Genomic DNA, 12756 nt, shown 5'->3' on the forward strand with positions numbered 1-12756 from the left:
TCTAACAGGGTAAAGGTAGATACTGCTGGAATGTGCCAATGGAGCTGGAGATCTTTTATATTTAGAGTAGCTCATTTTACAGAGAACATGCACTGTTGTCAGTAAAGCTACTCATCTCTCTATAAAAATCTCCCTTTACTAGTTTGCTTAATTTGAAATGGCACAATGCGCATAGCAATTGACTTAATTTACAGAAAGTAACTACAAAAGAAAAAAAATGTGTCTCTAAAATTAATCAAATAACTATTATAAAAAAAAAAACGTATATCACAAAGCTGCCCGACAGGTCATACACTACCGTGTCTTTTGACCTTTCATTGTTCCAGGAAATTGCTTGAGCAGAGGCAGCTGATGAACATCTGATGTGTTGCTGAGTTGTGTGTGTGTGTGCGTGTGTGTGACAGATAGGCGGTAAGACAGCAGATGTTTGTGTGAAGAAGAGAAAAAGAGATGAACTTCAATGTCAGTGCCATGCATGTTTAAGTGCTTTGTTATTTGTCGTTCCTCATAAAGCCCGTTAGATGATACATAGATGAAAAGTTTGGAGTGATGGAAATGGAAGTACAAACTGCTGATTGGTAAACGTTATTGCCATGTGGCTCTGTGTTGGTTGTACCTGTGAGCATTGGTCATTTACACTGAAGGGGAAAAAGCCCTCTAATGGCTGCAGTAAATATGAGTGGAGCAAAGTTCAGGGCGGACAGGGGGGTCTTTCAGGTGTAAAACCACTATCATTTCATAAACTGAACCACATGTGTTTTTGTAACCAAGACAACAATTGTCTCCTATATCCTTAACAAAGCATCTCACAGAGCGGATTTATTTGTTAACAGTGGTTCAACAGGCACAGACTAATAATGTCAAACCTCACTGGAGTACAATAGAATGGAGTTAATTAAACACAAGTAAAAAAGTGTTGTGGCCATGTACACCGAAAAAAATAAACATTGACTTTAATTAAATGTATTATGGCAACACATTTTACATAACTGTATTAGGTTAGTTGAAAGCAATAATGTTAAATTGAACCTATTTTTTATTTAAACTTAATATTATTGCTTTTAACTAACCTAATACAGTTATGTGAAATCTGTAGACATAATACATTTAATTAAAGTCAACCTTGTGTGCAAACAGTGATTGTCTAATGTGTGTGTTTCAGGAGAGCGCTGGTCAAATTCAATGCCTTTTTTGAATAAGAGACTTAAATGTTTTTTAATTGAGGAGCCGTCATAATGATGCGAGAATGCCAGATTCTTATACTGACCATTTTTAAGGCACAATATTCAATGTATTAATAAGTCAATTATTTTCAATATCGGTTATTCTACAGATAATTTTCTAGCTCTCAAAGATGTCCTATCTGTCCTAAATGTTCATTTTAATATGATATTTAAAACAGAGAACATTTGAGAGGCTGAAAGCAGCATCTGACATTTCTGTATGAAAAATGACTTTTTCCGGTCTGAATGGAGATCACACGGAATGTTCACAACATCTTAAATACTTGTGTTTTTGTGTGTGTGTATGTTGCTTTTGTTGGTGTGTGTTGCATGTGTGTGTTGCGTGTCTTGCCTTAAATCACAGCAGTGTGAGGGAAGGGTTTTTGGTTAATTCTTTTTAAATGGAAGCAGAGCCGAGCTGCCCTCCATCACTCCCTCGGTGGATTAGAGTAATAATGCAGACGCTAAAATTAGAGCAGATTACACATAGTCAGTGGCTTGACCACAAATTTGACTTTAACATGGCAACCTTTTATCTTATTTGTGTAAAATGTACTATCTGATCATATCAATATTCCAACCCTCCTGTTATATTCGTTTTTTGTAACAGCAATAATATTCGTGGGTCAATTTGACCCAGTGCATGTTTAATTATCCAAAAATTGTCAGAAGCCCCAAAATCCATATTTTCTTTTGTACATAGTTTGTACCTTTTATTACTATCAATGAAATCAATATTTAGTGCAATTGTGTTATTCACCTCTCACAGATCATGGTTCCATTAGAATAAGTCACTCGTTTTTCACAAAACATATACATTCAAACACATTTTTCTATTTTCTTTTTTACATTGGAAAAACCTTGATATAAAATACATTAGTTTTGCATAACATAACATTTTTTAAATTACTTTTAAAATGTTCCAACTTTTTTTCCAATTGGTTGATGTTGATAAATAGAGACGAGACACCTCTTCTGTTCAGGGTCAAATTGACCCGTTCACTTAGAATCAAGCCAAATGAGTCATAACATAAGGATTGGTATTGAAAGTATTTTATTGTAACAGCAATTAAGAACGTGTGTGTGTATTCGAGTGGGGTAGTGTGTCCCCTTCTAGCCTCCACTTTCACTGCCAGGTGCGGGGTGTCTGTCTCTGTCTGTCTCTCTCTCTCTCTGTGGAAAATTACGATATATATACCGTATATCCCATTTGAGCCCTCTGACCCCTTCTAGCCTCCACTTTCACTGGATGTGTGTGTGTGTGTGTGTGTGTGTGTGTGTGTGTGTGTGTGTGTGTGTGTGTGTGTGTGTGTGTGTGTGTGTGTGTGTGTGTGTGGTGTGTGTGTGTGTGTGTGTGTGTGTGTGGTGTGTGTGTGTGTGTGTGTGTGTGGTGTGTGTGTGCTGTGTGTGTGTGTGTGTGTGTGTGTGTGTGTGTGTGTGCATATTTCTGATCCCTTTTAGCCTCCACTTGCACTGCCGGGTCAGATTGACCCGAATACCATCTCTGTGATATAGATATGCAGGGGGGGGGTTCCAAATGCATGACATGAACCATTTTCATTTTGCTTGTTTATTGCACTAATTAAGGTAAGGAGAAGAAGTTTCATACAAAAAAAATACTTGAAAGTATTTTTCGTAGATTTTCAAACGTTCAACGGGTCAATTTGACCCTGAATGTAACAGGAGGGTTAAAGCTACCCGAGTATAATTTTTTCAAAATGGTGGAACAAGCGTTTAATTGACATCAGGACGGCAAAAAGTCTACATATCTTCTGTCACTTACTGAAAACCAACCGGCCATTAAACCAAACACCAACAAACATTTTAGTATTTAAAGGGTTTTAGCTCAGTTGAAATACACCAGCACTAAAATTGTCTACATGTTTCCAGCTGTTCTGACTTCAATCTTTTTGGATTATTGCACTTGTTTTTTGTCGATATGGTTAAAATTGCAGCTAAATGAAATGTATTGTGGATCTTCTTCAGGAAAAATAAATAAAGATGGTTAGCGTACTCACGTACACAAAATGATAGGCTCTGTGATGAAGTGTGATCATCATCCCTGCATGGTTCATAAACACAATCATTCCAGGAGCGTACACCGTAGTTAATGCCTGTAAATATAAAATATTTGTGCAATTCAATTATTTGTATCCTTTTGATTAACTTTTCAATCTGTAGACACTATAATCTAATTGTATAATTGTATCTGCTCATTTCTTTTCAAACTATACTGCTACTTAGTAGTAGTTTACTGCTACATGGTTAGTTTTTAACCATGGTGTACTTTTCTGTTATTGTTTTTTTTTGTATTTAAAAAAGATTATATAATATGTAAGTCTACTCTTTCTAATTAATCTGCACTCTTGCTGTTATACTCTCGTAAGTTTCAAGTTGCGGGACAGATAAAGGAATTGTGATTCTGAGGATAGATGTAGAGGTTATGACAAAGTATTGAGAGAAACGCTTAAAAATCAAAATGTGATACAGGAGGAAAAAGAATCAGGTGTACTGAATAACAATGCGTGTGTGCTCTGCCCCACTGGTCTATATGTATTTACTGCACACAGAATTGCCTAATGTATATCTCTGTGTGTATAATCGAGTTGTGCCGTGGCTCAGAAAGCAGTTGAATTAGTTATTCTGTGAACATCATTTTGTTGCACCTGTTATTGACTTTATTCACAGAGCATTGTGTACCTGCTGTCTGCTCGGCTAACCCTGTGCTGTGTGTGTTCCCTGCAGAGCTCGGGGATGGAGGAGATGGTGTGGGAGCAGTACTCCGTGACTCTGCAGCGGGTGAGTTCATCCACTACACCTGGTCTCCAGCTTCCATTGTTGTAGTAGGAGATGTTGCATGAAATATAATGTTATGCAATGTAGTAGTAAAGGACTCAAAATGGGATCATTATGGTAATTCATGCTAAGAGCATATTGTGCAAACTAGGTGAAAAACAAGGCCTCACAAACAGTGGAATTAAGAGTGGCCACCTTTTAGAAGGTTCCGGTCAACTATTCTTCTCATTCTCTGAAGTTATATTATCGGGTACGAAGTTACGATGGGAAAATGGACAAAAGTAAAAACTCTCCTCTCACCTGCTAGAAAACTAACCAGGTCAAGAGTCGGTCAATGTAGATCAGGGAACACGGCCATGGACACGTGCACGGAAACATGTGCGAAAAAGAGTTACAACAAAGAATAGGGGAGTTGGTTTATCGTCCTTCACCTACTGTAGGTCAACCAATGAGAGACATGGAGGCTTTAGCTATAAAAATGCTAATACAACGTTTGTTTAGCAGTAGGATCCCGGGGTCTGCTCGGACTTTGTTTTCTGTCTTTGACGAAATAAAGTTATGTGCATCGTACTCAGTCTGCCTCCAGCGACTTGCTCTGAACCTATTAGACTTTTACTGCTACAAAATAAGTTAAAAAGTTATGAGTGTTGAGAAGGAGGTCCGGACTCTTTAACTGGCCCAGGCCAAGATCTCTTCCAACACCATCTATCTATACATCAACCTGCAGCCCCAACGATTACATTCAAACTGCCTCATTGGCATACAAAGACAATGTTTTTGAATCAGAATCGGGTTTATTGCCAGATAGGTTCACACGTACGAGGAATTTGACTAGGTGTCAATTGCGCAAAAATAAAAAACAAAGATTTAAAAAAGTACACGGATAGCGAACTATATTAAGAACACTGTAATAAAAATAAAAATATAGTAGATAGCAATAAAATAAGCAGTAATTTACATCGAAATAGAATGCAATAATTTATAATATAAAATATGTGCAGTAAGCAATATTTGAACATTGTGTGCATTAATGTAATGCATAGAGTCTGCGTTGTGGCTGAGGTAAAGTGTCAGTGGGGGGGCCGGGCCTTGTTTTAAGAGGCCGGTAGCAGAGGGGAAGAAACTGTTCAGGTGGCGAGAGGCTTTGCTCCTGATGGAGCGCAACCTCCTACCAGAGGGGAGGGGGGTGAACAGTTTGTGTCCAGGGTGGGAGGGGTCGGTCACTATCTTCCCTGCCCAAGCGTCAAGTCATGATGATATTAAAGATAAAGGTTGGCATCTAGACTTGAGAGATATGGCCAACATATACTATACATCCATAATGATATATATCATGATAAAGCATGTTTTCTGCTTAATAAATAATTGAAATACTTGACGAATAAAAATGATTTAATAATAATACAATTTCCAGATGTTTAAATCTTTAGTTAAGTAGAAATACAATAACTCATTGCACGTACAAATCCTGAATTGTATTATGTTAAAAGGGACTGTGTCTGTGAGTGTCTGATACATCAAGTGGTGTAAAAAGTAGGACATGTAGTGGAGTAAAGGTATCAAGTAGCATGAAATAGAAATTCTTAAGTAAATTACAAGCAAAGATGGAAGAAGTACTCAGATAGTCTACTCAGTTAGTAGAATTACCAGAGTGTAGGAATACTCTGTTACAAGTAAAACTCCTGCAATCGAAATGTTACTCAAGTAAAAGTACAAAAGTATTAGAGTCAAAATATACTTAAAGTACCAAAAGTAGTCATTCTGCAGATTGGTCCATTTCAGAATAATATATGATATGTTTTATAATTATTGATGCATTAAATTGTTATCAAAGCTGGTAAAGGTGCAGCTAGTTGTCATGACTTTTACAAATCTGTAAAGTAACTAAATATATTAAATAAATGTCGTGGAGTAAAAGTACACAGTATTTACTTCTGAATAGTAGTGGGGTAGAACCAGGGTAGAACCAGAACCGAAGTGCAAAGTAGCAAAAATGTAATTGCTCAAGTAAAGCACAAGTACCTCAAAATAGTACTTCAGTACAGTAAATGTCCTGCCCACCGCTGGTTTATACTGTACTGTATATTCTCAGTGGGTCAGTCCCAGTCAGTGTGCTGCGGTACAGTTGATGCCATGCCAACAGTGTCACTGCGCACTGCCTCCTCGGTGGAGATTAGCGGTGAGGTGAAGCAGGGACCGGCCACTGACAGCACTGAGGCGGGACACTTCAGCTCCAGCCTCCAGGCTGGGGCGGAGGGGAAAAGGAAACGTCTTCTATTCAGGTGACAGACTGAGCTGGTCCCTCCCTGCACATAGCTCACCTCCGTCTTGACGGCCGCTAGGAGCCCGCTGCTGCTGTGTACTAACCATAGACTGTAAATAAATGCTAACATGTAGCAGCTATCAGCTAGCGTTAGCATTACTCACCAAAAGCCCACGGAGGGACCAGCTACCTGCTAGCAACAGGTAACCTCCGCAGTGAGAGGGAGCCAACTTGTCAACATTAGTACACAGAGGACTCAGTATACTGTGTGATGGCTGCAAGTATGTAGGAACAGCTGCGTTACATAATTGCAACTTTAAGAAGAGCTATTTAAATGGGTCCGGAATTATGTGGGGTTACCATTTGTGACAGCTATGCCTATGCTACAATTACCCCTAGATTCCACCGGGTCCGTCTGCGCCGCGTCACGGCTGGGCCGCGGTTTTGGTCCGACCTCCTCCAGCGTCATAACCCACCGGGCGCGTTTCAGAAGCGGAGCGTCTTGCGTGCCGGCTCGCAGTTTTTGTTGATTTGGGCATATTTCCTGGACAGGCTACTTTGTGCAGACAAAGTTAATAATAATTGTAATATTCCATGAATCAAAGATGTGCTGCTGTATTTTAGTGGTAAAAAAATGCATTCATCATCATAATTATTCTATAATTTACACAGTGCCTGTAAACCGGAGGAGAACGCTGGCATTTCTCCTCCTACTTGAAAGACTACGGAGGGATAGGGTTTGCAAAATTTGTTTATTTTGGGGATTGACTGGATGCTCTGACCGGTCCACTTCCTGCCTGGCGCTACGCTATAGACTTGCATCCTATTTTTAGCGGAGCCCAGCGCCGAGACGCTTCTGGGACGCTTCTAGCCGTAACGCGGCGCGTCTGGTGGAATAGCACCCATTAACTAGAGTGGCCGCGATCGTTGTGAACACCGCGGCGCAGCCGTAACGCGGCCGTAACGCGCCGCAGACGGACCCGGTGGAATCTAGGGGTTACGCAGCGTCCACCCGGCGGCGTGTGTTGAAGCTTGCCGGTGGGCGTGTCTGAAACTCGACCAACAACCAATCACATGAATCTCCCGCCCGGACACACAAGCACGCGGTTTGATTGGCTAGAGCTTGTACTGGCATATTATTTGATTGGCTGACGCTTCCGTCGAAGCTTCAAAAGTAGAACATTGCTCTACTTTTGTCTAAGTGAATGGGCAGAAGCGTTGAAGTTTCAACGCACGCCGCCGTGTGGACAGGCCGGTTTATTTTTTAGCAATTCACAGAATTATATATATTTTTTGCTTTGATTTTCCATTTCCCATAACCCTCAAAGGCTTTATTGTCATATATGCACAGTAGCTAAAGTGTAGATATGGCAATGACAATCTTAAATCACAAGCTCCTCTAACAATGCAACATAATATATAAGACATAAAGAAAATGTAAAAATCAAATCAAAATAGTGCAAGAAGAAACAGAGTAGAATATAATAGTGCAGATTATGTTGCAAGACCAATGTGCAAGTAATTTTTTTAAATAAGCTAATTCCTGCAGAGAATGTTGTAAGTGACCAAGTTAATGCAGGAGTCTATACAGTATACATGTAAAGAGAAGATACATTATACAAGAAAATATATTTTCAACGTAAAATTAAATATTGTACATTGAAAAATGCATCTCCATAGTGTATACATAGTAGAGTGTACAGGGAGGTGTTATACTTACCCAACTGAAGTGCCATTACTCTTTGCATCTCATTCATCTTGGTAGAGACAACAGCATCATAAAATAAGGTTTGCACAAATGAAAGTCTGACATGAAATGAATTAACAGAATAAGATGTGTGTCTGCTCCATCAGCTTGGCCAGGGGTCAGCAAACTTTAATCAAAAGAGCCATTTTGACCCCCTTTCCAATACAATTGGTGTGGAGCCGCAAAACATATTCGATATCACAGCATATTACAAACTATAGTTTGTTTATCAAATTGTAGAACTACAACAGGGAAAGCTGTTGACATTTTATCGCTATGTTTACCTATTATTACTAAGGAAATAACTAAACTCTTGTGTAAAACATTAAACATAAAAAATAGTCCTGTCAAATTGAATTATGACTTAAATCCCTTGCAGTGTCCCATCTCTTCTGTTTTTTCCTCAGCCACGTACAGCAGTCAGCCGTATCTGCATAACAGCGCTGTCTGTTCAATATTGTTTACATTTCTGACTCTGTTGAGTGTGCTTGAGCTAATTTAATGTCCTCATTTGTTGCTGTTTTAATGATGCTTTCCTCTACCGTCTTTGCCGAGAGAGACGTAACTCTAATTTCTACTTTCAATTTGCTTTTTGAAGTCTGAAAATACATGCCGTGATATTTTAATGAATGATTTGTTCCTGTATTGTCCGACTGTAAACAGTTTTCCTAGCCTTACTATCTCCGGAGCAGTGACAAAGCTAGCAGCAGTGGTTGAGTTTAAATACTTGATCAACTTCCTAAAGATATATTTGCCCTTTTCAGCCTTCTGAAGGAGCTCCAAAATTGATCTTTTAAACTCTTTTCTGGAGTTATTTGTGATTAGTTTACCCCAGGGCGGGGGACGGAAACTCAGTATTTGCCACCTAAAGGAAAATACGCCGGGCCGTAGACAAAGTAGGATGTGACTGATATTAGTTGACAAAACCTTTTTATTTGAAAGCATCACCTCGAACTCATAGATAAGACACGTTCCTTTTAAAATAAGGATAATAATAATAATAATCAACAGTGCAACAAAACAAAGAAAGAAAAATAGCTGTTTTTTATGTCGATGTCAAGCTTGGATCAACTGAAGCATTGATATCTGGTATCTTAAAGGGGACCTATCATGCAAAATGCACTTTTGTACGTCTTTTATACATGAATATGTGTCCCCGGTGTTCCAGGGAACTCACCAAGTGTCAGAAAACACAACCCTCTCTATTTTCCTCCATACCCAAATCTCTAAAAAAGGGGCTGCAACGGATCTGATGAAAAACTAATCCAGATTTGAACACGTTACTGACGTCAGGACGGTGGCGCTACGGCTATTGGGCCAACTCTCCACCTATCAGGGGAATGTGGGGTTGGGCCCGTTCTTATTATACATCCATGGTTGGGCCACGGCCGGCCATTGCCGCTCGAAAGCGCTGGAGACGCTGTATTACATATGCCAGGCCTGTAAGTGGCGCTGTAGTCTGCCACAAAAGCAGCGAAGAAGACTTCCCGCCCATGTGGCTTTTTTTCTCCCTCCCCGAGGCAAGCGTTTGCTCCCGCTGCAATGCAATCCCTCCCCGTCGAGGCAAGCACTGTAATTCTCTCCGGTTAGTCCACCAGCAGATGACAAACACCCACCTCTCCGCCTCTTCCAAGGAACGAGGGGACCGTGCGGCAGAGTTTCAGTTTCAGTTTGTTTCGCCGGTCAAGATGTCCGTTAAAGTTTAAATCTTCCGGACAAAATTAGAAAAGTGCCGGTCAAAGGTCTTCTTTGTTATTTATTGAGCTTTAAAACAAATGAATAACGACTCTATATAATAAAACACGGAGGACGGAGATCTCTTTTTCTCCCCCTCTTCTGACAGCCCAGCAGCTGATCAGAGCACGTCTCCCCTCTCCTGCAGGGGGGCGTGGTCAGCAGAATCCGACCCGTAGACAGCAAACAGCACATAGAGCGAAATGAGGCATGGCTAAAATGCATGATCTGTTTGGTATTTTGAAAACAGAAATGTATAAATATACCTTATATAGGTATGGCCCTACAATATATCATTTAAATATAGCATGATAGGTCCACTTTAAATAATATACTGAGGAAACCATTATTCAGATCTCAATGAAACATTCATACGCATTTTACTCCTCAATTACATACCATTCAATGTGTTCATCCATGGAATACATTTACATCATCTCTTCTAGGCCAGATTTCTTCCGTGCACCTGAACACTCTCCTTAAAATAGAGTTGCCCTGATCATAGCTAACCCATCTTCATGAAATCCGTCAGTAGCATTTAATGGAAAAGCAACAAGGGCACCAAAGTGAGCTTAATGTAATGTGAAATAGCAAATGCAATTTTGTAATTACCAATTGTAAATGCTTTGAGAATCCAACTGCACTTAAACTATCCGATGTATTTGTGTCAGCGGATGTTATTCATGTACGTCTGCCATATGGAAACTACACATTTCTGTACAGCAGACTACTGCATGCGCCCATAGATACTTTGCACCGTGAGTTCTTATGGAGTTGTTTCATGCGGCTTTAGGAACGTGAACATCAGGTAAAAAATATATTCTTCATTACCAAGGTTGGAAATTAAATAAAAAAGTATAGTGAAACGTATTGTTGTCACCCTGCGGTCCAGACCTATTAATCCACACGAATCACAATACAATACGATTGTATGAAACTTTTCAAATAAATACTATTTTATTTGTTATAAATAAATGACTTTATTTGATCATTCTACAGTGAAAAAGTAACATTCATATTTCTCATTTTGATTATTATAGTGTTGAACGTTCAAAACAAAGCACTTTGGCAAGTTAGGGCATACGTTTTAAATTGCTGAATAAGCACCGTAACTTTCATGATTTGCATTTCTCGGTCACGATCGGTTGTTTCCGTGAACGGATGGATGTTGTGTCACAGTAAATGTTGCGACCACAAGGCATTACGGGACAGCATTTCGTAAAGGAAGGTCCAGTGTTTCCTAAGCTAAAGGAGGTTCTAAAGGAAGTTTCAAAGCTCCTTTCCTATCATCTAGATAATTCAAACGGCTCTTATCATGGCTGATACTGAGGTACTTCCGGGTCATTTCACTCCGTTAGGAACCTTCCTAAGCTAAACTGACAATTCGTACCGCTGCCTAGCTTTACCTACAGTAAGGGAAACACGATGGTCTGACTCTTGGTTGACACTTGAATAAAAAGTCAATGCTGACTCAAAGCATGAAACATGACCTGTTTATTTTTTCAATGTTTTACCTAAACCATGATCTGTATCCTAACTTCAGCGTGTCATGTGAGGCGCAGGAGGCTCAGAGCTTCAACCCTGTCTCCTCTCAGTCCAGAGGGTCAGTGTTGTTAGTGTGTATATCATTCTGTCTGAATGTACTGTGTGATTCCTTTTTCTGCAGGACACTAAGATGGGTTTCGGCATCGCGGTGTCAGGTGGGCGTGACAACCCCAACGTGGACAATGGTGAGACGTCCATCATCGTGTCAGACGTGCTGCAGGGGGGCCCAGCAGACGGATTACTCTTGTAAGTCTGAACAAGCTAGATGGACTACGGGGGCTGCTGTGTAGGGCAGCAAAGGGTCTGCTCTAGAGACTGGGCTTGGGAATCCAAGGGTCGCCGTTTTAAGTCCCGATCAGACCAAAAACCATGTGTATTTTGGGCCTATACCACCAAAGCGATCTTTATTGTAATGCTTCATATGTGTAGTTATGTAATCATCCAATATTAGCTAAAGAAAATATAAATACATTAGCCCACTAACGAAGCAGGAAGTGTATACCATTGATGCTGCTTGTAAATTGTGCAGCATCTGTAGCTGCTGACTCCCATCACATGGTCAGATCATCTGTCATCATCTCATCAAAGCTCAGTGCATTCTCTTCACATGTGCAGCCACCCTGTCTGATCATGCTATATCATATCATTGTAGTGAATATATTTTGTATTTCCTATAATTAGCAAGATATCTGCTCATGATATCTTGCTAAATATTATGATCTTCAAAGAGCTTGTGCTGCAGCAGCTCAGTTCTTATTTATTTCAGGAAATTAATTGAACATAAAGTCCAGAGATATTGGCTCAGACATTGGTCTCTGACTGACTCATAAATCAATCTAAATTTAATTTCAACTTTTTGGCACAAAGCAAGACTCTATTTTTGGTGAAACATTGTTGATGTGACATTCAGATTTTTATTTAGTTTTCATAGTTGTCTTATTATCATTTTATGTGTTTTCTTTTTGTTGTCCAGTGAGAATGATCGTGTCATTCAGGTCAACTCCATCCCCATGGACAACGTGCCTCATTCCTTCGCTGTGCAGTCCCTCCGTAAATGTGGTAAAGTGGCTAAAATAGTGAGTATGAACCACACACAAGGTCTATGCAGTCTCCTTCTGCAGAGTTGAAGAGGCCCTGTTCTGCTCTGTGGGGTTCTCCCTTTCCTCTAGTGGGTTTATATAGGTTCTGTGCATCTAAATGGTTAAAGTAAATGCAAATAAAGGCTAAAATCCCCAACTTCTCCCCAGAGGGAGTTTCCCTGCCACATCACACTTGTATCGCCTGCAGAGTTTCCATATATGTAAAATGAGCGTGTGTGCGTGTTTTCCTGCCTGACTGCCTCTTGTCTCGTGTTTCTGCTTCTCTAAAAGTAGCAGCAGTCCTCTCCCGTGTGTGCACTGGACTAATCTGGGTGCTGCATACAGCTAAATATAAAAGCCTGACATGTC

General features: G+C 40.0%; 1 protein-coding gene across 5 annotated transcripts in view; it reads left to right on the forward strand.

Moving 5' to 3' along the window:
• Nucleotides 1-12756, forward strand: part of LOC117472801 (tight junction protein ZO-2-like) — an 81068-nt gene that overhangs the window by 32167 nt on the left and 36145 nt on the right. For 4 of the 5 annotated variants that reach the window (XM_034118207.1, XM_034118208.1, XM_034118211.1 and 1 more), the window contains exons 2-4: nt 3969-4022; nt 11430-11554; nt 12282-12384. In XM_034118207.1, the coding sequence (XP_033974098.1) occupies nt 3969-4022; nt 11430-11554; nt 12282-12384 (282 nt within the window). Of the gene's footprint in view, nt 1-3968; nt 4023-6190; nt 6302-11429; nt 11555-12281; nt 12385-12756 lie in introns of those variants that run through there. The other variant, XM_034118210.1, reaches the window with a different exon arrangement.

Source organism: Trematomus bernacchii, unplaced genomic scaffold (assembly GCF_902827165.1).
Source record: "Trematomus bernacchii unplaced genomic scaffold, fTreBer1.1, whole genome shotgun sequence".
Classification (NCBI taxonomy): Eukaryota; Metazoa; Chordata; class Actinopteri; order Perciformes; family Nototheniidae; genus Trematomus; species Trematomus bernacchii.